The 22,366-nt window shown below is 46.1% G+C and overlaps 1 protein-coding gene across 12 annotated transcripts in view; it reads right to left on the bottom strand.

Moving 5' to 3' along the window:
* LOC119971578 (AP-2 complex subunit alpha-2-like) overlaps positions 1-22,366 on the bottom strand; it is a 527,190-nt gene that overhangs the window by 443,792 nt on the left and 61,032 nt on the right. For all 12 annotated transcript variants that reach the window (XM_038807337.1, XM_038807343.1, XM_038807342.1 and 9 more), the window contains 3 exons: positions 8,612-8,741; positions 8,427-8,528; positions 591-699 (listed from right to left, as the gene is read on the bottom strand). In XM_038807337.1, the coding sequence (XP_038663265.1) occupies positions 591-699; positions 8,427-8,528; positions 8,612-8,741 (341 nt within the window). The remainder of the gene's footprint in view (positions 1-590; positions 700-8,426; positions 8,529-8,611; positions 8,742-22,366) is intronic.

Here is a 22,366-nt window from a genome sequence, read left to right as displayed (position 1 = left end):
TGTAAGACTTTTTACTGTGCTCACCCCAGTCCAACACCGACATCCTCACATCATTATAGAATGGAGACCGATACAAAATATTTCTTCAATTCATCTGGACAGACAAGATACAGGGATGTTGTTTCCTCTTACTAGGGGGTCAAGAAAAAGCAGTCACAGTCTCAGGATATAGCGATTTAGAAATGAGATGAGGAGAAACATCTTCACTCGGAGGGTGGTGAACCGTCAAATTCTCTACCACAGAAGGCTGTGGAGGCCAAATTGAAAAATATATTTGAGGAAATATATTTCTAGACTCTAAAGCTGTCAAGTGGTATGGGGACTGTGCAGAGTGTGGCACTGAGGTAGAGAATCTGCCATGATCATATTGAATGGTGGAGAAGGCTTGGAGAGCCAAATGGCCTACTCCTGCTCCTATTTTCCATGTTTCTATATTTCTATGCCATCTCTTTACATTCCATTGTTAATTCTGTTTTCACTGAACAGACTGGTCAAAACTGGATGATGGTGTTATCTGAGAAAATACTGATTACAGTTCTGCCCAGGGGAGAAACTGGGTGTCACCCCTGGCAGAGATATTGGTGGCTCACCTGGTCGGGGATAGCACTGCAACAGCCGAAGAAGCTTCACCGAAAGCCAAGGTGCTGGAACAAAGTAATAAGTGTAATCCTGGAGATCAGCCGGAGCAGATGATACAATCTGAAATACCAAAAAAGAACATTTCAAATAAAAGCATCAAGTCCTATGCATCTTGAGCAAACCAACCGAGGTGACAGCCATGAAAATAGTGCTATCCTATTTTTAGCAAGACAATTCTTTTTATAAAATTTCCACTAAATAGGAGTCACCATTTATCAATTAATGAATCAAGAAGTTTAACCAATCTGCATGGCTGGCTTGCTGACATCACAATCGTTGCAGTGCTAAGGGTTTTACGCAGAGTGGTGCTTCAAGATGTCACTCAGCAACATATAAATTTTAATCCTGATTTTCATAGCAAGTGCTGTACTGGACGATCTTCACTAGCCTGTGAAAACACACCTTCAAACACTGACGTGTCATGTTGAGAGTCAGAGAACAATGCCACATATCACTGGAACACATGAAAGGGGTGATCAAATTGAGAAATTAAAGATGAAAGAAGAGTTGATGGGTAGATAGAAACTATGTTCTCCAGTGGAAAAGACCAGACATTAGCCAGGCCATTACTGATGATGTCAGAAGGTAGCCTATCACACAAACAGGAGTGGAAATCAGAGATTCTCTTCCCCAAAATGTTTTGAGCCTTAGGATAAATTATTAATTTCCACACCTGTACTCCACTATTACAATGTTCATATTCCCACGGTAAACTAAACCCTATACTACAATATTCACATTCCCACACAAAACTATTCTCCAATATTAAAATATTCACATTCCTACACTGCAATATTTACATTCCCACTCTAAACCCATACTTCACTATTACAATATTCACATTCCCACACTACCTGGGAATATGATGCTATTGGTATTACTGAGACTTGGTTGAGGGAAGGGCAGGACTGGCAACTGAATATCCCAGGGTATAGATGCTTCAGGAGGGATAGAGAGGGAGGTAGAAGGGGTGGAGGAGTTGCATTACTCGTCAGAGATGATATCACAGCTGTGATTAAGGAGGGCATGATGGAGGATTCGAGCACTGAGGCAATATGGGTGGAGCTGAGAAATAGGAAGGGTGCAGTAACATTGTTGGGACTTTACTACAGGCCTCCCAAAAGCGAGCATGAAGTAGAGGTACAAATATGCAGACAGATTACAGAAAAATGTAGGAGCAATAGGGTGGTTGTGATGGGAGATTTTAACTTCCCCAACATTGAATGGGATTCGTGTAGTGTTGGAGGCGTAGATGGAGCAGAGTTTGTAAGGAGTATCCAGGAGAGTTTTTTAGAGCAGTATGTAAATAGTCCAACTCGGGAAGGGGCCATACTGGACCTGGTATTGGGGAATGATCCCGGCCAGGTGGTTGATGTTTCAGTCGCTGATTACTTTGGGAATAGCGATCACAATTCCGTAAGTTTTAGAATACTAATGGAGAAGGACAAGAGGGGTCCGAAAGGAAGTGTACTAAATTGGGGAAAGGCAGAGTATAACAAAATTCGGCAGGAGCTAGGGAATGTGGATTGGGAGCAGCTGTTTAAGGGTAAATCCTCATTTGAAATGTGGGAGTCTTTTAAGGAAAGTTGATTAGAGTGCAGGACAGATATGTCCCTGTGAAAATGAGAGATAGAAATGGCAAGATTAGGGAATCATGGATGACGGGTGAAATTGTAAGACCAGCTAAGATGAAAAAGGAAGCATTCATAAGATCGAGGCAACTCAAAACTGATGAAGCTTTGGAGGAATATCGGGAAAGTAGGACGAATCTCAAACGCGCAATAAAGAGGGCTAAAAGGGGTCATGAAATATCTTTGGCTAACAGGGTTAAGGAAAATCCCAAAGCATTTTATTCGTATGTAAGGAGCAAGAGGGTAACTAGAGAAAGGATTGGCCCACTTAAAGACAAAAGAGGGAATTTATGCGTGGACTCAGAGGAAATGGGTGAGATTCTTAATGAGTACTTTGCATCGGTATTCACAAAGGAGAGGGACAAGACGCAGAGCTGCAGATAAGCTGCAGAGCTGGGCTGAGAGGTGGCAGATGGAGTTTAATGCGGAAAAGTGTGAGGTGGTTCACTTTGGAAGGAGTAACAGGAATGCAGAGTACTGGGCTAATGGCAAGATTCTTGGTAGTGTAGATGAACAGGGAGATCTCGGCATCCAGGTACATAAATCCCTGAAAGTTGCCACCCAGGTTAATAGGGCTGTTAAGAAGGCATATGGTGTGCTAGCCTTTATAAGCAGGGGGATTGAGTTTCGGAACCACAAGGTCATGCTGCAGCTGTACATAACTCTGGTGCGGCCGCACCTGGAGTACTGCGTGCAGTTCTGGTCACCACATTATAGGAAGGATGTGGAAGCTTTGGAAAGGGTTCAGAGGATATTTACTAGGATGTTGCCTGGTATGGAGGGAAGGTCTTACGAGGAAAGGCTCAGGGAATTGAGGTTGTTTTTGTTAGAGAGGAGAAGGCTGAGAGGTGACTTAATAGAGACATATAAGATAGTCAGAGGGTTAGATAGGGTGGACAGTGAGAGTCTTTTTCCTCGGATGATGACCACCAACACAAGGGGACATAGCTTTAAATTGAGGGGTGATAGATATAGGACAGATGTCAGAGGCCGTTTCTTTACTCAGAGAGTAGTAGGGGTGTGGAACGCCCTGCCTGCAACAGTAGTAGATTCGCCAACTTTAGGGGCATTTAAGTGGTCACTGGATAGACATATGGATGAAAATGGAATAGTGTAGGTCAGATAGGCTTCAGATGGTTTCACAGGTCGGCGCAACATCGAGGGCCGAAGGGCCCATACTGCGCTGTAGTGTTCTATGTTCTAAGACGGATGTTGAGGCTAGGGATGGATGTTTAAATACTCTCGGTCAAGTTGTCATACGGAAGGGGGAGGTTTTGGGTATTCTAAAAGACATTAAGGTGGACAAGTCCCCAGGACCGGATGGGATCTATCCCAGGTTACTGAGGGAAGCGAGGGTCGAAATAGCTGGGGCCTTAACAGATATCTTTGCAGCATCCTTGAGCACGGGTGAGGTCCCGGAGGACTGGAGAATTGCTAATGTTGTCCCTTTGTTTAAGAAGGGTAGCAGGGATAAACCAGGGAATTATAGACCTGTGAGCTTGACGTCAGTGGTAGGCAAACTGTTGGAGAAGATACTGAGGGATAGGATCTATTCACATCTGGAAGAAAATAGACTTATCAGTGATAGGCAGCATGGTTTTGTGCAGGGAAGGTTATGTCTTACAAACCTAATAGAATTCTTTGAGGAAGTGACAAAGTTAATTGATGAGGGAAGGGCTGTAGATGTCGCATACATGGACTTTAGTAAGGCGTTTGATAAGGTTTCCCATGGCAGGTTGATGGAAAAAGTGAAGTCGTATGGGGTTCAGGGTGTACTAGCTAGATGGATAAAGAACTGGCTGGGCAACAGGAGACAGAGAGTAGTGGTGGAAGGGAGTGTCTCAAAATGGAGAAGGGTGACTAGTGGTGTTCCACAGGGATCCGTGCTCGGATCACTGTTGTTTGTGATCTACATAAATGACCTGGAGGAAGGTATAGGTGGTCTGATTAGCAAGTTTGCAGATGATACTAAGATTGGTGGAGTTGCAGATAGCGAGGAGGACTGTCAGAGAATACAACAAAATATAGATAGATTGGAGAGTTGGGCAGAGAAATGGCAGATGGAGTTCAATCCAGGCAAGTGCGAGGTGATGCATTTTGGAAGATCAAATTCAAGAGCGGACTATATGGTCAATGGAAGGGTCTTGGGGAAAATTGATGTGCAGAGAGATCTGGGAGTTCCGGTCCATTGTACCCTGAAGGTGGCAACACAGGTTGATAGAGTGGTCAAGAAGGCATACAGCATGCTTGCCTTTTTTGGACTGGGTATTGAGTACAAGAGGTGGCAGGTCATGTTACAGTTGTATAGGACTTTGGTTCGGCCACATTTGGAATACTGCGTGCAGTTCTGGTCGCCACATTACCAGAAGGATGTGGATGCCTTGGAGAGGGTGCAGAGGAGGTTCACCAGGATGTTGCCTGGTATGGAGGGTGCTAGCTATGAAGAAAGGTTGAGTAGATTAGGATTGTTTTCGTTGGAAAGAAGGAGGTTGAGGGGGGACCTGATTGAGGTCTACAAAATTATGAGAGGTATGGACAGGGTGGACAGCAACAAGCTTTTCCCAAGAGTGGGGGTGTCAGTTACAAGGGTCATGATTTCAAGGTGAGAGGGGGAAAGTTTAAGGGAGATGTGCGTTGAAAGTTTTTTACGCAGAGGGTGGTGGGTGCCTGGAACGCTTTACCAGCGGAGGTGGTAGATGCGGGCACGATAGCATCATTTAAGAAGCATCTAGACAGGTATATGAATGGGCGGGAACAGAGGGAAGTAGACCTTGGAAAATAGGAGACAGGTTTAGATAAAGGATCTGGATCGGCGCAGGCTGGGAGAGCCGAAGGGCCTGTTCCTGTGCTGTAATTTTCTTTGTTCTTTGTTCTAAATCTTACGTCAATACTAAAGTATTCATATTCGCCCACTACAACTTTCACATTCCCACACTAAACTATACTGCAATATTACAATATTCACATTCCTACACTAAATAATACTCCAACATTACAATATTCACATTCCCACATTACACTTTATGCTATCCTCTCGTGTACTTAATTCCAGCACTCAATCAGATCACTTCCGACAGGGCTGATGTTCACAAACCACAATATTCGCCATCAATCTGTGCCATTAATTCACAGAGAAGCAATGTTGGCTTTCCCAGTGCCTTCAAATCCCATGGCCGAATAAAAAAGATAGCTCTTGCCTAATGTATTTAATTTTCTGAAGACGGTGACTAAAGTAACGGGAATGTCAATGATGTAATCTACCTGGACTATTAGAAACATCTGATCAAGCCCCTCATAAAAGATTGTTAGCTCAAGCTCATGGAATTGAAGGCAAATTATTGATATGGTTAGGGAATTGGCTCAATGCAAGAATATTTAAGGTAAATTATAATGACAGATACTCTCATTGGCAGGGTATAACTAATGTTGTCTTGCAATGATCGGTGTTGGGGAATCAACTATTCACAGTATTCATTAATGACTTAGAATGCCTGCTAAATAGCTATAATTCTAAACTTGACACAAAAAGGTGATATTCTAAACAGTGTAGATGGAAGCACAATATTAAATTATTATTGGTGGATAACGTAAAAATGTGGCAAATTGATTTCAATGTAGACTTATGCAAGGTAATCCATTTTGGATCTGAAAGTGAGAGAACAGGGTACTTCCTAAATGGCTTAAAGTGAGAATAAAATGGTGGTGCAAAGAATTTGGGGTGCAGGTGCATGGATCATTAAAATGACATGAAGAGGTACAAAAATTAATCAAACAGGCAAATAGGACGCTGGTCTTAAATCTAGAGGCCGAGGTGCCAAAATGCTGATCAAGGTCAACCGGTCGATTGCGAACCAGTTACCAGTAGACCGCGGGCTTTCTGCACACCACGCACTCGGCGCACGTGTAATGTGTGCATTCTGTGCGTGCTTTTTTTGTGGGAAAGGTGTCATGTGAGAGGACCTTTAAGAAATGGGTGTTTATAAATGGGTGTGTATGTAAATATCTGTAGTGAGAGTACCTTTAAGAAATAGGTGTTTATTACTGCAGTGATGTCAGAGAGTGGGTGGAGCTGGACTGTGTCAGCTTTTTACTTTCGTTTTAGGCCGTTTGCTGCAGGGTTTGTTTTGGTTTCGTTTTCAGTGTTGGAGCTGAAGCCAGACCAAGCAGGTGTACTGCTGTTCTGTCTGTCATCAAAAGACTATCTCTTGATCATTTGGTAAATTCAGAATTATAAATGTTCTCAGTAGTGAATGTAAACCTAATGTGCTTCTGTTGAAGGTGTTTCTTCTGTCTTCTGGATGTTGTTTGGGAAGTTATTAAGGATTACTTAATGTTGTATTATTTGGGGGTTGTATTTGAATTGATGGTTGCTAAGATGTTCACTGTATGTATCAAAAACTTGAGTTCATAGAATAAACATTGTTTTGCTTTAAAAATACTTTTCCATTTCTGCTGTACCACACCTGTAGAGTGGGCCGTGTGCTCCCCATACTACAATCTGTTAAAGAACCTTGGGGTTCTCTAAACCCTGGCCCATAACAAAGGTAACAGAAACTTTATATGATGATGCCATAGAAACTCAATTATGTACTTAATGTTGTGCACTTTTGTTAAAGGCAACTGCAAAAATCTTGCATAAGATACTTCCTGTGGGCTGAAAGCAGAATGCATTCAGCACATATTTAGAATACTTCAACCTGTTAACTAGGTTGGCAACTGAATATTACACAACATTAAACCTTTGCTACTAGGGGTACAGAAGCAGATGTTATGCTACAGGATTTGTCACCCAGACACCTGGATTAATTATCTGGAGGCCAAGAGTTCCAATTCCATCATGCAGTTGGAAAATTTAAATTCAATGATTAAACCAGGTTAAAATTCTGGAACCGTTGACTACAAAAGTACTGATGATTTAATGCCCTTTAGGGGAGGAAATCTTTGCACCATATTGGTTAATCGTATTAGGATGATGGCCAAAAAAAGTGTATCTCAAGACTGAAGTCTGAGCACCCTTGGGCTGGATCCTCCGCAGCCCGACGCCGTAATCGCGGCCGGCACCGGGGAGAGAATCCAGTTTGCCGCCATAATCGGGCACGGCGCCGGTCCAGCGATTCTCCAGGCACCGAAAATCGGCATCACCGTGGAGTACGCCACGCCGCTGGGGGCCCATTGCCAGAGGCCCGCTCATCAATCCTCCGCTCCTGACCGGCCGAGTTCCCGACGGCCAGTCCCGCGGCCGCCCTGGTCGGGGGTGGGCGGATCGGAGACCGGGGGGGGGGCCTTATAGGCGGCCAGGGATCAAATGTGCGGGGTTTGATTCTCAGGCGTGCGGCCGATTGGGGGGTCTCTTTCTTCAGTCTGGCTCCGCAGTCCGAGTCCGCCATGGAGCACTACGCAGCCGCTGGAGGTCGCCACCGGACGTGAGAGGGCCCGTATCTGCAGCAAAAGCTGCGAGATTCACTCCGGGTCCCTGCTAGCCCCCTGCAGGGCTAGGAATTAATTTCCGTTTTTTCCAGGAATTTCAGGAGTAAAACTCCACCGTTTTTACGCCGGCATGGGGACATAGTCTCATTTTCGGAGAATCTAGCCCCCTTGTCTATAGAACTCGAATACAAGTGGGTAGAAGACATGCTTCAGCTACACAAACCCTTGTTGTATCACATCTGGAGTATTGTGAGCCGGTCTGCGCCATGGGAAAGATGCATTTTCTTGGAGGGAGTGTAGGGTAGGTTTAGCTGGATTCCAAGGTAAAACTGTGAGGAGTGAATAAAGAGTTGTATTCCATGGAACTTAGAAGGCTATAGAGTAGTTTGATGGAAGGGAACAGCTGGATAGATTTGGAGAAACTGTTTCTAATTGCTGGGAGTCCAGGATTGAGCACATCAGCAAAATAATTCGGAGAAGACCTTTTAAGTTGAAATTAGGTAATATTTCTTCACCCAAAGGGTGATAGAAGCTGGGATTTTTTTCTGCAAAAGGCATCTGATACCAAATCACTTCCCATGCTATCTTGCCCTATAAGACTCACATTCCCACACTAAACGATACTTGATCCTCCAGGATATATGTAGTTGCATTTTTTATTTGACATTTCTCATTCAAGTCAGCTACAGTGAAGTTCTGCACATGAACAAAGCAAAATAATGTTATTACCCGGCTCAACCTTGAAATCGCTAAGGAAACAGCAGTTTTAAACTCTTCAGGATTCTTCTGTGCAAGTATGGTGATCAGACTTGTAGCAGCAGTTACAACACCCTGTATGAAAGAGACAAGCAAATAAATCATAATGATCCTTCAGTGAATGTACATTATTGAAAGGAAATCTTGAATGGTGTTACCAAGTGCTGGTCATTCAAAAGGTGAACCACTCGTGACGTCCATTCTCCCATGGGTACGAGATCTGGAGATGTTCTATACAACCGCAACAGACACAGAGCAGCACTCTGTTTTGCACTGTCCATAGTATCCCTGAAACATGAATACACAACCTATAACATAAGAAACACAACCTAATCACTCCTCCATAGGATTGTCAAAAAGGAACACTGGAATTAAAAAAGAACTGGAAATGTTCAATTTGCCCACCAGTGTCTGGGCAACCCTTCAACAAAATCTACAGTCACACCCAGAATGTTCAAATGGTTTGCTCGCCCAGAGGCTGTTGGACCTGTCATGTATGTCACAAATGTCTCAATTACTTAAATGCTGCTGCTTTACCTCCCAACAAAATAGGGAGTGTGTTCCTGCGATATCCACCTGATAGCATGGTCAAGACCAGATATGTACCAACCGGAAACACCCAACCTAGGTGGAACAATAAAGCTCCAATATGTCAAAAGTTTAACTGGTTCTTCCTTTCTATTGTGCATTAATGACAAGGCCCTAGATGCGTGGTGTGGAAATAACAGTTCATTCCACCCGAGTTGGAGTAAATGGGTCTTTTTCCGATTGGCCGGCTGTGACTAGTGGGGTACCACAGGGATTTGTGCTCGGACCCCAACTGTTCACATTATATATTAGTGATTTGGATGAGGGAATGAAGTGTTAAGTGTGAGGTGGTTCACTTTGGAAGGAGTAACAGGAATGCAGAGTACTGGGCTAATGGCAAGATTCTTGGTAGTGTAGATGAACAGAGAGATCTCGGCACCCAGGTACATAAATCCCTAAAAGTTGCCACCCAGGTTAATAGGGCTGTTAAGAAGGCATATGGTGTGCTAGCCTTTATCAGTAGGGGATTGAGTTTCGGAGCCACGAGGTCATGCTGCAGCTGTACATAACTCTGGTGCGGCCGCTCCTGGAGTACTGCGTGCAGTTCTGGTCACCACATTATAGGAAGGATGTGGAAGCTTTGGAAAGGGTTCAGAGGAGATTTACTAGGATGTTGCCTGGTATGGAGGGAAGGTCTTACGAGGAAAGGCTCAGGGACTTGAGGTTGTTTTCGTTAGAGAGGAGAAGGCTGAGAGGTGACTTAATAGAGACATATAAGATAGTCAGAGGGTTAGATCGGGTGGACAGTGAGAGTCTCTTTCCTTGGATGGTGATGACCAACACGAGGGGACATAGCTTTAAATTGAGGGGTGGTAGATATAGGACAGATGTCAGAGGCAGTTTCTTTACTCAGAGAGTAGTAGGGGTGTGGAACGCCCTGCCTGCAACAGTAGTAGACTCGCCAACTTTAAGAGCAATTAAGTGGTCGCTGGATAGACATATGGATGAAAATGGAATAGTGTAGGTCAAATAGGCTTCAGATGGTTTCACAGGTCGGCGCAACATCGAGGGCCGAAGGGCCCGTACTGCGCTGTAATGTTCTATGTTCTATGTATTATCTTCAAATTTGTAGAATATACAAAGTTGGGTGGGGGTGAGCTGTGAGGAGGATGTAGAGATGCTTCAGCAGGATTTGGACAGCCTGAGTGAGTAGGCATATACATGATAGATACAGTATCACGTGGATAAAAGTGAGATTATCCACTTCGGTAGCAAAAATAGGAAGGGAAATTATTATTTGAATGGATGTAAATATAGAGAGGTGAATACTCAGCGAGATATACCTTGGTGTCTTTGTGCATTAGTCACTGAAAGGGTGCAGGTACAGCAGGCAGCAAAGAAAGAAAATGGTATGTTGGCCTTCACAGGGAAATGATTTGAGTATAGGAATAGGGATGTTTTACTGCAATTGTATTGGTCATTGGTGAGGCCAAACCTGGAGTATTGTGTGCAGTTTTGGTGTCCTCAACTGAGGAAATATGTTCTTGCTATGGAGGGAGTGCAGTGAAGGTTTACCAGGCTGATTCCTGGGATGGCAGGACTGTCAAATGAAGAGAGACTAAATTGGTTAGGATTATATTCAGTGGAGTTTAGAAGAGGGAGAGGGGATCTCATAGAAACTTACAAAATTCTAACAGGATTAGACAGGGTAGATTCAGAATGAATGTTTCCGATGTGAGGGAGTCCAGAACTAGGGGGTTACAGTTTGGGGATAAAAGAGTAAACCTTTTAGGACTGAAATTAAGAGAAATTTCTTCACCCAGAGAGTGGTGAACCTGTGGAAATCACCGCCACAGAATGTAGTTGAGGACAAATGTTGTGTAATTTCAAGGAGGAATATAGCTCTTGGGGCTAAAGGCATCAAGGGATATGGGATGGGGAAGGTGGGATCAGGGTACTCAACTTGATGATTATCCACGATCATAAATGGCGGAGCTGGCTTGAAGTGCCATATGGCCTCCTCCTGCTTCTATTTTCTATGTATGTTTCTTTGTACGAGTACCTCACTGTGTTGAACTGTTTTTATGATCAAAGCATAATAAGTTTTTTTTAAATGCTCTGTTAAGCATAGAATGTACTGTGTGAGCGCACCAGAGGGTTATTGATGGAATGTATGAAAGTCTCTCATCCATGTCTTTAGTTTGGGGGACACACACTGGGCTAAACAGCTGGCTTGTAATGCAGAAGGCCAGCAGCGCAGGTTCAATTCCCATACTGGCCTCCCCAAACAGGCGGCGGAATGTGGCGACTAGGGGCTTTTCACAGTAACTTCATTGAAGCCTACTTCTGACAATAAGTGATTATTATTATATTCGCTATGTTTACAGTAATAAAATAATGAACCATATGACTATGGTAACAGAATGACTAGGAGAGATTGAGGTGACATGAGCACATCATTGGGGCCTCACGGTAGCATGGTGGTTAGCATCAATGCTTCACAGCTCCAGGGTCCCAGGTTCGATTCCCGGCTGGGTCACTGTCTGTGTGGAGTCTGCACGTCCTCCCTGTGTGTGCGTGGGTTTCCTCCGGGTGCTCCGGTTTCCTCCCACAGTCCAAAGATGTGCGGGTTAGGTGGATTGGCCATGCTAAATTGCCCGTAGTGTAAGGTTAATGGGGGGATTGTTGGGTTACGGGTATACGGGTTACGTGGGTTCAAGTATGGTGATCATTGCTCGGCACAACATCGAGGGCCGAAGGGCCTGTTCTGTGCTGTACTGTTCTATGTTCTATGTTCTATGTCTCCATTTTGTTATTCTGATATCACTTTTATATATCATTGGTAAATTATTATAGGACTAAGTTAACATTTTTGATAAAAAATAAAATGTATTTGTGTTTAAAAACATGAAACCTTGTGGCATAGTTAATTACTGGGTGTTGTACTCACGCTGAGGATGCAAAGTGTCATCTATCCAAGTGTTTGTATTCAATGACAACTTCATGAAAGACACTGTACAATGGTTTGTATAGTGTAGAACATAGAACATAGAACAGTGCAGCATTGTCTCATTAAAACCAAATTCTGCAGTTATTGCAGCTACGACCTGAGTATTCTGATGTTTGAAGTAACAAAATTAATTAGAACAAAAAGCAATCCCAAAATATTGATGACAGCAAAGTAAAGTTCATTAAGTTGAAGGTGAAAGGAAAAAGTGCTCCTTTGATGCTCTCATCCTAGTGGACAGATGTGATATATTTGGAGTTCACCAGTCTGTGTTGGTTAAACTGTTTGCCACAGATCAGTTCGACGTGTAAGCATTCTCTCGGGAGTAGCAAGCTCCAGAAATTATATATCACAATGGAAATAACTCGAACAAGGTCCAGTCAAATTTTCATAAATTGATTGAATCTAAATAACTGGGATGGAGGTGGGAGCTTATAAGATAGGGCTGAAAGTGATGACAGGAGGGTGAAGAGAGACACTGAAGTCCTTAGTAGAGGGTTTCTGATTAAACAATATGATCTTAAGTGTTCAAAAGTGAAAGGGCACTTGCAGTGGCTAATGGCAGGAATTCAAAAGTTAAAAGAAGAGGCTGAGAGAGATAACAAAAATTGCAGAATTTATAGTGCAGCCAACATAATTTACAGAACAGCTTGGGGCAGACAGAGAGGTAAAGAAGTCTGGAAAGAGTACCATACCTAGGCCCGCACCCTGACCCTATCCCTATAACCCAATAACCCCACCTAACCGTTTTGACACTGAGGGGCAATTTAGCATGGCCAATCCACCTAACCTGCACATCTTTGGACTGTGGGAGGAAACCGGAGCACCCAGAGGAAACCCACGCAGACATGGAGAGAAAGTGCAAACTTGTTCTTTCCACACAGGCAGTCACCCGAGGCCGGAATTCAATCCTGGTCCCTGGCGCTGTGAGGCAGCAGTGTTAACCACTGTGCCATCATGGACACTGTTCAGGGCAAAGAGCCGTCTTGACTGATACACCATTCACAATGGAGAGGAGAGATTCAGGAGGATTGGAGGATGGTGTGGTAGGGAACATGCATGCAGGTGAGAATAGAAGGGGAGGAGGAGAATTTAAAAGATAATTAAAATGGCATATCCGACCTGAAATTAAATTACGAAATATTGACAGACACAAAGTGAGTGGAGTACAAGAGTGTCACAGCATAACTTCCATTGCGAAAATCTGTTTCATAATTCATATGTTTTAGAATACAACTTTTATTTTTAAGAATTAAAGTTTTAACTATAGATGAATGCAAAAAACTTGGCCAAGAAACTGATAAGCAACCCTAATGTAAAGGCAACCAAACAACCGATAAGCAACCCTAATGTAAAGGCAACCAAACAACCGATAAGCAACCCTAATGTAAAGGCAACCAAACAAACCCAAGTTTGATTAAAAGTGTTTAACTTACAAGGTCAGAGATGATCATTAAAAATTTGAAACGACAGGTGGCCCATTTCTGCTGCTCTTGGCTGAGCCAAGATGTCTAACATTACCTCCAAATATAAGATAAAAGCTAGCAATTCTGGGAAAGAGGGTCGTATAATTCCATTGGAGGGGTAAATTATTATATGGGTAATAGAATCAAAGATGTTGCATTGAAGGTAAGTAATTCATTTACATTTCTGTTTGAACCAACCCAAAGCATGCCAAACTGCTTTGTGATTCAGGAAGGAGCCTTCATGAGAGAAGATTGTTCAGTTTAATTTATCTGTGTGTTTGCTGACAGAAGCAAGCATTGTAGTTTGTTGTTTAACAGGCGGAGGAAGTTGCAGCTTTGCTTTGGTATCTATTGCATCTCAACAGATTGAAAAAGTCAACAAGGAGTGATCGTCAGTTCGGTCTATATATCAAGCCGAGAAAATACTACCATCATTGTTCACCATGTGGTATGCACATGTCGTTTTGTCTCAGTTTCAATATTGTGAAGGAAAATCAGCTGGCCAGTTTGCTCCAGCTTGTTGTGGAAGAAATATACAAGGATCCTCATAGAGCCTTATGGCACAAAGCAGTCAGCAGAGTTAGCTTGGAAAGCAGTGGGAAGGCAGTTGGGCACTTGCCAGCAACCCAAACAAGAACCTGAAGCATCCACATCCTTGAGGCCTATGAAGAAAAAGGAGGGTCAAAGCCAAAATCAAATAGAAATACCCCCATATAATCTTACCTTGGAGGAATACTGAAGAGAATTAAATAGATATACCTTATGGGTTGGTCCCTTACAAGTGCAGCAGGGTAGCATGGTGGTTAGCATAAATGCTTCACAGCTCCAGGGTCCCAGGTTCGATTCCCGGCTGGGTCACTGTCTGTGTGGAGTCTGCACGTCCTCCCCGTGTGCGTGGGGTTCCTCCGGGTGCTCCGGTTTCCTCCCACAGTCCAAAAGATGTGCGGGTTAGGTGGATTGGCCATGCTAAATTGCCCGTAGTGTCCTAATAAAAGTAAGGTTAAGGGGGGGGGTTGTTGGGTTACGGGTATAGGGTGGATACGTAGGTTTGAGTAGGGTGATCATGGCTCGGCACAACATTGAGGGCCGAAGGGCCTGTTCTGTGCTGTACTGTTCTATGTTCTATGTTCTAAGTGAATGAACCTTCACATTTGTCACAAATGTGCTTTCAAGATTGTCAAAAATATATAAGAGAATTCTTAAGCAGATGGGGGAGTAAAAAATGAAACCCAGTAGTCAATTATAGGACTAAGTTAACATTTTTGATAAAAAATAAAATGTATTTGTGTTTAAAAACATGAAACCTTCTGGCATAGTTAATTACTGGGTGTTCAGATTTCTTCTTTATCAGGATGGGCCGAATGGCCTTACTTCCGCTCCTATATCTTATGGTCTGAGGATCATAGCACTTCAAATAATAATCAACACCCTGGCCTGAGACTAAGAGGAGCTTTGCAAGGAGGGATCACCAGACAATGGGTGCAATTCAGAAATTGCGTTATGGAGCCGGGCATGCCAGGTGAATCCTAGGATAGCCCCAAATCGGACTCTACACCAGGCACCGGGCTGCTTGCAAGTCACCTGACTTACTCCACCCAGCGCAATATAGATCCCACCCTTGCTGGGTGAGACCCAGATCTGCATATCAAAATGCTAATGTGGCTAATTTAAATACCTGGATTCACCTGGCACCCAGGAGTCCACGGCCGAGCCTGCGAGACCTCACTAAAAAGCCATTTAGTACTGGTTAACACAAATGTGTTGCAGGCGTAATGTCACCTCGGGGGTTCTCGTAGGGCTTAGAGACCCCCAGATGGTCGGAAACAGGGCAAGGTGGTATCCGGGCAATCCCCCTGGCACATGAGCACTTTGGCTCTGCCAGCCTGGCACCTTTGCAGTGCCACCCGGGCAAACTAGCAGTGCCATCCAGCCACTGCCAGGGTGCCAGACTGGCAGTGCCAGGGTGCCAGGTTGGCACTGCCATTTGGAGGGCGGGCAAGATCCCAGCGGCCTTGACAGGTTTGGTGGGCGAGGAAGTGTGGGGGAGAGAAATGGAACTGAAAGCGGGTAGGGGGAATGATCGAGGCTGCCAATTAGAATGGCACCCCGATCGGTGCACAGCCATTCTTGCTGGCAAGATCGTTCGCCAGCAGGAAATCTCTCAGTAAATGTAGCCTCAGCAGGGAGAAACTCCCCGAGACCAACAATAAAAGCACTGCACCGTTGAAATGCAGCCAAAAGCAGACTTAAACATTTGTCTGCTGAATCACGCCCAAGATCTTTGACATTAAATTTAACTGAATATTAACTTACCAAAGGAGGAGGACTTCCGGTGGCGGGAAGGAGAGATACTCAGGTTCATAGAATGTGAGAATATGAGAATGTGAGAGAGAGGCACAGAGAGAGATGGGAAAAGTTGGAGGAGAAGTAGGACAAGGAGATAGGGGAGGACTTTTGGACAAGGCATGGCATAGGGCAAACTCCAGCTCCTCATGCGCAAGGCTGAGCCTAATGCAACTAAAGGTAGTGCATAGGGCACACTCTGCCAGAACACGCATGAGCAAGTTCTTCCCGGAGATGGAAGACAAACGTGAACAGTGCCAGGAAGGCCCAGCCAACCACACCCACATGTTCAGGTTATTTCCCAGACTTGTCGGGTACTCGACCAACTTTTCCGAGGCCAATTCCAAGGTGGTGGGGGTGAGGGTAGAACCATACCCGCTAGAGGCGGTCTTTGGGGTATTTCCGGCTCGGCTGGAGATCAGCAGCCCCACCCAATGCCACAGACTAGCTTTCCAACTTGGCAGAATATGTCAAATTGGAGAAGATAAAGCTGGCCATCAGAGGATCAGAAGAAGGCTTCCACAACACATGGAAGCAATTTACCAGCCTGTTCGAGACCAGCAACCAATGGGACAGGCTGAACCAGACAAAGGAAAAGAAAGTGGGTGGGGGAAGGGGGGACACGGAAGAAGGCGGGTAGCAAAGAGGTGGTGGAGGAAGGGGGCGGGAGAGAGGAGGGGAGACCCAGAGTGCAGGGGAAGCAGGTGCAGAGGAACCAAAGGACGCTGTGGGAAAGAAAACCTATGGATGCGGCCTCAGCAAGCAATTACAGGTTACACCTTATTAAAACCTGCCCTCTTCTTCACGAGCTCTGCCCCAGGTCCTGGTACACCCGAATCTCGAATTCCTCCCAGGTGCATCGCCTCGTCTGCCTAGCCCACCTCATGATACTTTCCTTGTCCAGGAACTGATGCAATCTCACTACCATCGCCCTCGGCTGACCGCCCCCCTGGGGCTTGCGTATCAGTGCCCTGTGGGCCCGACCCAACACCTTCCCCAAGAGGCTTCTCCAGCATCTTCCCAACGTACACACCCACATCCGATCCTTCGATTCCCTCTGGCAGACTCACGATCTGGATGTTCTGCCTACGAAAACGATTCTCCAGGTCTTCCACTTTATCCATCAGTCGCTTCTGCTGGTCACGCATCAGCCCAATCTCTGCTGCCATCAAGGTGGACTGTTCCTCATGCTCCCCTGCCAGCTCCTCCAACATCTGGACCGTCTGTCCCTGGGCTGCCAGTTTCATCTTCACGCAGTCAACCACCAGCGTGATTAAGTCCACCGCCCGGGCCAGGTCCTTCGCACTTCCCTTCCACCGTTGGGTGAACTTCTTATTCAGGAAGCTCACCAACTGGTCCATCATCCACTGAGTTGGCAGGGCCATACTCTGCACATCCGCCATCTCTGCATGCATTGCCTGCTTCACACTCACCTTAACCCACTGGTTCGCTTTTTTCCGGGCACTTTTGGACCGCAGCTCCATAAACTAGGGGTCACTCTCTTCTGCTCTCAATTCTATACCTTTTTCTTACAAAATTCCTGCAAAAAACCAGCATAAAGGCCACAAAAAGACCACCATGAGCGGGAGCTTCCAAATATGTGACTTCTCACTCCATGGCTGCCACTGGAAGTCGACTTAGACCTTTTAAATGGGAAATGGCAGTACATGGTAAATTTAATAGATACCTATGCACAGGTATATGCATTTTACAACTACAGATATACAGAAAGCATTCAAAGATGCTACAAATAAAGTTCATTATGTTTTAACGCTCCTGTTAAAGATTTTGAAGTTTTGTGTAAAAGCCAATATCTCAACATTTCTTTTACTTTTCTATTACTTTTAAATCAAATATTGATAGCAAAATAATCTAGGGGAAACTGTCCTGCAAAATATATGGAGCATCACAAAAAGTCATCATTCCATACAGAGAAATGTCATCTTCTTATCGCTGACTTGATGGATCAGATGCTAAATGCAGCATTTAATTCAGCTGTACAGGCCAGCAGCTCACAGATTCAGTCGCTGTACTGCAACAACTGACCTGAGGATAGTGTTGGGGGCCACAGTTAGTGAGACTCTGATGGGGAAATATCGGGCACGATTCTTCGATGCCACACCGGTTGGGAGAATCGCGGGCCACACCACTTTTTCACACAACGCCGGTCCGACGCGCTCCCGCGATTCTCCCAACAGGCAAAATCGGTCCTGTCGGGTTCTGCGCAGCGCAAGCCGGAGAATCGCCCAAGGCACCCAAAATGGCGATTCTCCGGTGCCCCTGCTATTTTCCGGGCCGGATGGTCCGAAGTCCCGACGGCGAGACCCCAGTTCACGCCGTCGCCGTTCACACCTGCTTTTTTTAGTCTTGAGCCAGTCGTGCTGGCTGACGTTGACTGCTGAGGAGGTGAGCGGACTGTCCTGGAGTCTCCGCAGACTGGGGAAGGCTTCCCCGAGAACGCTGCAGCCAACTAGGGGGGGGGGGGGATGGAGTGGAGGTGGGAGGGGGGAGAGGGAGGGAGTGGAGGTGGGAGGGGGAGATGGAGGGAGTGGAGGTGGGAGGGGTGAGAGGGATAGAGTGGAGGTGGGAGGGGGGAGAAGGAGGGAGTGGAGGTGGGAGGGGGGGAGAGGGTGGGAGTGGAGGTGGGAGGGGGGAGAGGGAGGGAGTGGAGGTGGGAGAGGGGAGAGAGAGGGAGTGGAGTGGGTCGTCCATCCGCGGATGCCACATGTCAGCCGCCCTGCCATGGCAGGACGGTGATGAGGACACGCCCGCAGGTTGCCGTGTGGCTGATGGGCAGAGCCCACTGACGCACCGGTGAGGACGTTGTGAACTGACCGTTGGACGCAGATAGTGATCAGGGGTTAGGCTGGCGCGACCAGGCCACCGGGGCACACAGGTATCCCATGGCAGCCGGCTGCCGAGGTGTCGAAGAACCTCTGTGCAACATGTTGTTTCTCTGCCCCCCCACCATCCTTCTGTAGGTGACCATGAGGACGTGAAGCAAGAGTTAATAGCCAGAAAGAGCCAGGTGGAACATCACGAATTAAAAGAACATGTTATTGAAGCCATTGAAGGATGTTCAAGGTAAGGGAGTGTGACTATAAGCCAAACAGCCTTGAGAAACAAGGCGAATGGCCGGATAAGATATGAAATATGGGGGCCGCTTGCAATTATAGCTAACATTTACTAATTAAGCTAAAACTGCTACATTATCATGTGCCAATAGATAACCTCAATATCTACCTCAATGTCTGTAAAATTATGTATTGAAAATATGACAATAACAAATTAATCATGTACTAAACATTTGGTAAAAACAAGCTGTAATCTGTACTGGAGGCAAGCTCAAGTGAATGTAAGAGACAACCCCTTAAAAAAACATATAAAAGGGTGCTTTGAGCAAGACTTTGGCACTCTCAGAGAGGTGTTTCTTTGGAATACCGAGAGAGCAGCCCCGATCGCAATAAAGAATATTCTGAAGTACGGACGTGTTCGAGATCGTTTCTTCCGGACTGAGAGACAAGTGAATTAGACACGCATTTACATTTGGTGGCAGCGGTGGGATTTGAAAGAGTCTCCGCTGAGACTGACGGCGTAAGCGACTGGTCGAGTTCGGGAGCGAAGGAGGAATTGGGCCACCACTGTGAGTAAAATTTTTGCCACTTTGGTATTGCCTCCGCTGTACCGTCCGCGATTCGGCCCCGCTGCCAGTGCTCAGGGACGCTCCTACGAAATCCAGGTCAGTCCGGCGAACACATTTAAGGGAGGGAGTGTGGCCCCTACAGTTATAGCCACGGGCACAGTCAGGGACTAGTGTCTTAAGGGAGGGTGTGTAGCCCTGCAGTTATAGCTACAACAGAGGTTTCGGCATTATTATGATCCTTGCTTTTGTTTAAAAGTACCCCCGCGATAAGAGGCTTTAGAAGGGTGCGTGATCAACCCTAAGTTAAAACTATAACAAGGACGTTATAACCTTGTAGTTAGATAGGCTTGCAGGCACGGATGAGCCTGCCTGAATTGGGCAACGGAGCAGGATAACTCCGTTTAAATTCAAGATTGAATAAAGTGGTCCAGGATCATTTCGCCAAATTAACAATAATCGCAGGGATCATTAACTGCCAATAGTGTAGAGATGGGTAATACGTTAGATACAACCTCTGATAGTGGAAGCGCGCTTCAAACCTTGTGTGAACAATATCCGGAATCTTCCAAGCAACTAAGACAATTGTCGTGGGAATTACATAGGAACCTAGGTCAGGGTTCCCCCTTGGGGGGGCCAAAGGATTTACTAATTGTGGTTGAGGCACAGCAGGTTATCTAGCGAAATAATCAGGGATCCACCGCTAAGAAATTGATTGCCTTATGGCGAGATTATTGCCAGAAATTGAGACGCCTCAATATTGGCCAGCTGGCAAGCAAATGCCTTAAAATTGGGGATCGAATTAACAGAAGGAGGGGTGGTTAAAACAGTAGAGGTCCTTAAAAAGGAATGCCAGAATTATAAATCCACCTCTGCTAAGCCAATACCACCCGCTGCTAGTAATGTGAAGCAAGGTTGGGATGACGGAGATGATGGGGATGAGGAACACCTTTTCCATTACCACGATCGACGTAACAGGGGGCACCAGCAACAGCCCCGACCAGTACCACAGGCACCACCATTGCAGCCTAATGCACCGCCTTATGTTCCTCCACTTCCGATACCTCCGCCACCCACCCAGGCACCGGCGTATGGGACTAGATCTAAATTGCCGGGAGGAGGGCCAATGGGGTTCACGCAATTAGTTCAGTATCAGCAAGAAGAATTCCCACCACCGCCTCCATCTTTACCACTTGTACCTGGCCAGTTCCCCATGAGAGACGTCCCCAATCCTGGGTACGACCCAGCTGTCCAACCCCCCAACCCGAATGTTCAACAAACAATGCAGGTGTTTGTCCCCTGGAAGCCTAACGAGATTATGGCAATCCTAGCCGGGATCCCAGACTGCAAGCAGTCTCCAGCTGCTTTTGTAGATTTCCTCCGCACCACCGTACAGGTGTATAACGCCGAAACCAGAGATCTTTGGGCGCTGGTCCAACAGATTTTAAGACCCGAGGAACATATCCGGTTCCGTCATAATCTCCACCTGCATAACCCTAACCTCCTGGTTCCCGTCACCCTAGCCTGGCTATTGGTCCTGCATAACAATTAGCAACAACAACAGGACGCAATTTATCAGGAGCTCACTACTACCCTACAAAAACCAGTCGATATCATTAAAGTCTTGGAAACAAAGCCTAAAAAGGGTGAAGGCGCTGATGAGTTTTTAGAACGATTTGAAGAAAATTATAAAAATCAGGCGGGTGATGTTAATTACCGTAACGGCGCTAACAACCCCCAATTTTGCGCCATGCTCCTTAGCTGTCTCCCGACACAGGTCTCTGATGCTATCAAAACTAACAATATGGACTGGTCTGACAATAGCCCCACTCAAATGGCACGGGCTGTTAAATATTATTGGAAAGATGGGAGCACTGAAGGGTCCTCTAAGGTACAGCCTAAGGTTAAGGCTGAATATGTTATAAAGAAAGATGAGCAGACTCCAGCCCCTGATAATACTGGCTATCAGATGGAGCCCCAATTTTGTGTCCCTGGTTGGGTGACCCCTGAGGGTCAAGGGTACCTGACCCATCCTAATGGTCCACGCGCTCCTTCGTACAGTCCGCCATACGCCCCGTTCAAAACCCCAAAAGGACCCTATGGTATGCCGACGGGCCCTTTTCAACATCCGCCCCAGTACGGCCCCCAGACTGTACCCCACCCCTATCCTCAACAGCCCCCACCCCAGAATGCCCTTTGTTATAGATGCGGCAGGCCCGGCCACTATGCCCATCACTGTTTCACAAACAGAGGGGGAGGTGGCCATGGTGGAGGGGGACGGGGACGCTGACGAGGGTCGGGGGAAATAGGTACCACCATCTTTTCCCAGAATAACCCCTTCCAGCAGTACTGAGCACGACTGCTGCCCTGCCGCCTCGGGAATTCGGAGACTGAGCATCTGATACCCCTGACCGTCCAAGGGCGCACTTATTCCTTTTTAGTTGATACCGGCGCTACTATGTCCTCTGTCCAGTCTTCCCTCAAGCTTCCCCTTTCCACTGAAACACAGCAGCTTTTAGGATTCCAAGGCCAGGCTGCAGAGTATCCCATTTCTGTTCCTGTTCCCGTTAGTCTCTACGGGATCACTCTCCAGCATAGTTTTGTGGTCACCACCGGTTTGGATTGCAACCTCCTTGCCCGTGACCTCTTATGTGCCTTCGGCGTTCGGATTAAATGCGGCGACGACGGTGTTACTGCCCATCTCTCAACCTTTCCGCGGCAGTTTTTCTCCGCCTGTACCCCGCAATGGTGGGTTTTATGCCTTCAATCCGACCCAGAGCTGCATGTTACCCTTGCCTATGATCCAACTGGCATGGATACGCAGCTGGACGATTTTTTTCAGCCAGACCTTGGTAAGACATTTACGGTTAATCTTACTGTGGTAGTAAAGGGCCCGCAAGGCATAGCTGAGGCGGCTCATCTTCCGTCT

The sequence above is a fragment of the Scyliorhinus canicula genome, chromosome 9 (assembly GCF_902713615.1).
Source record: "Scyliorhinus canicula chromosome 9, sScyCan1.1, whole genome shotgun sequence".
Taxonomy (NCBI): domain Eukaryota; kingdom Metazoa; phylum Chordata; class Chondrichthyes; order Carcharhiniformes; family Scyliorhinidae; genus Scyliorhinus; species Scyliorhinus canicula.
Note: the sequence above shows the minus strand (reverse complement) of the source record. Positions and strands in the feature narration are given on the sequence as shown.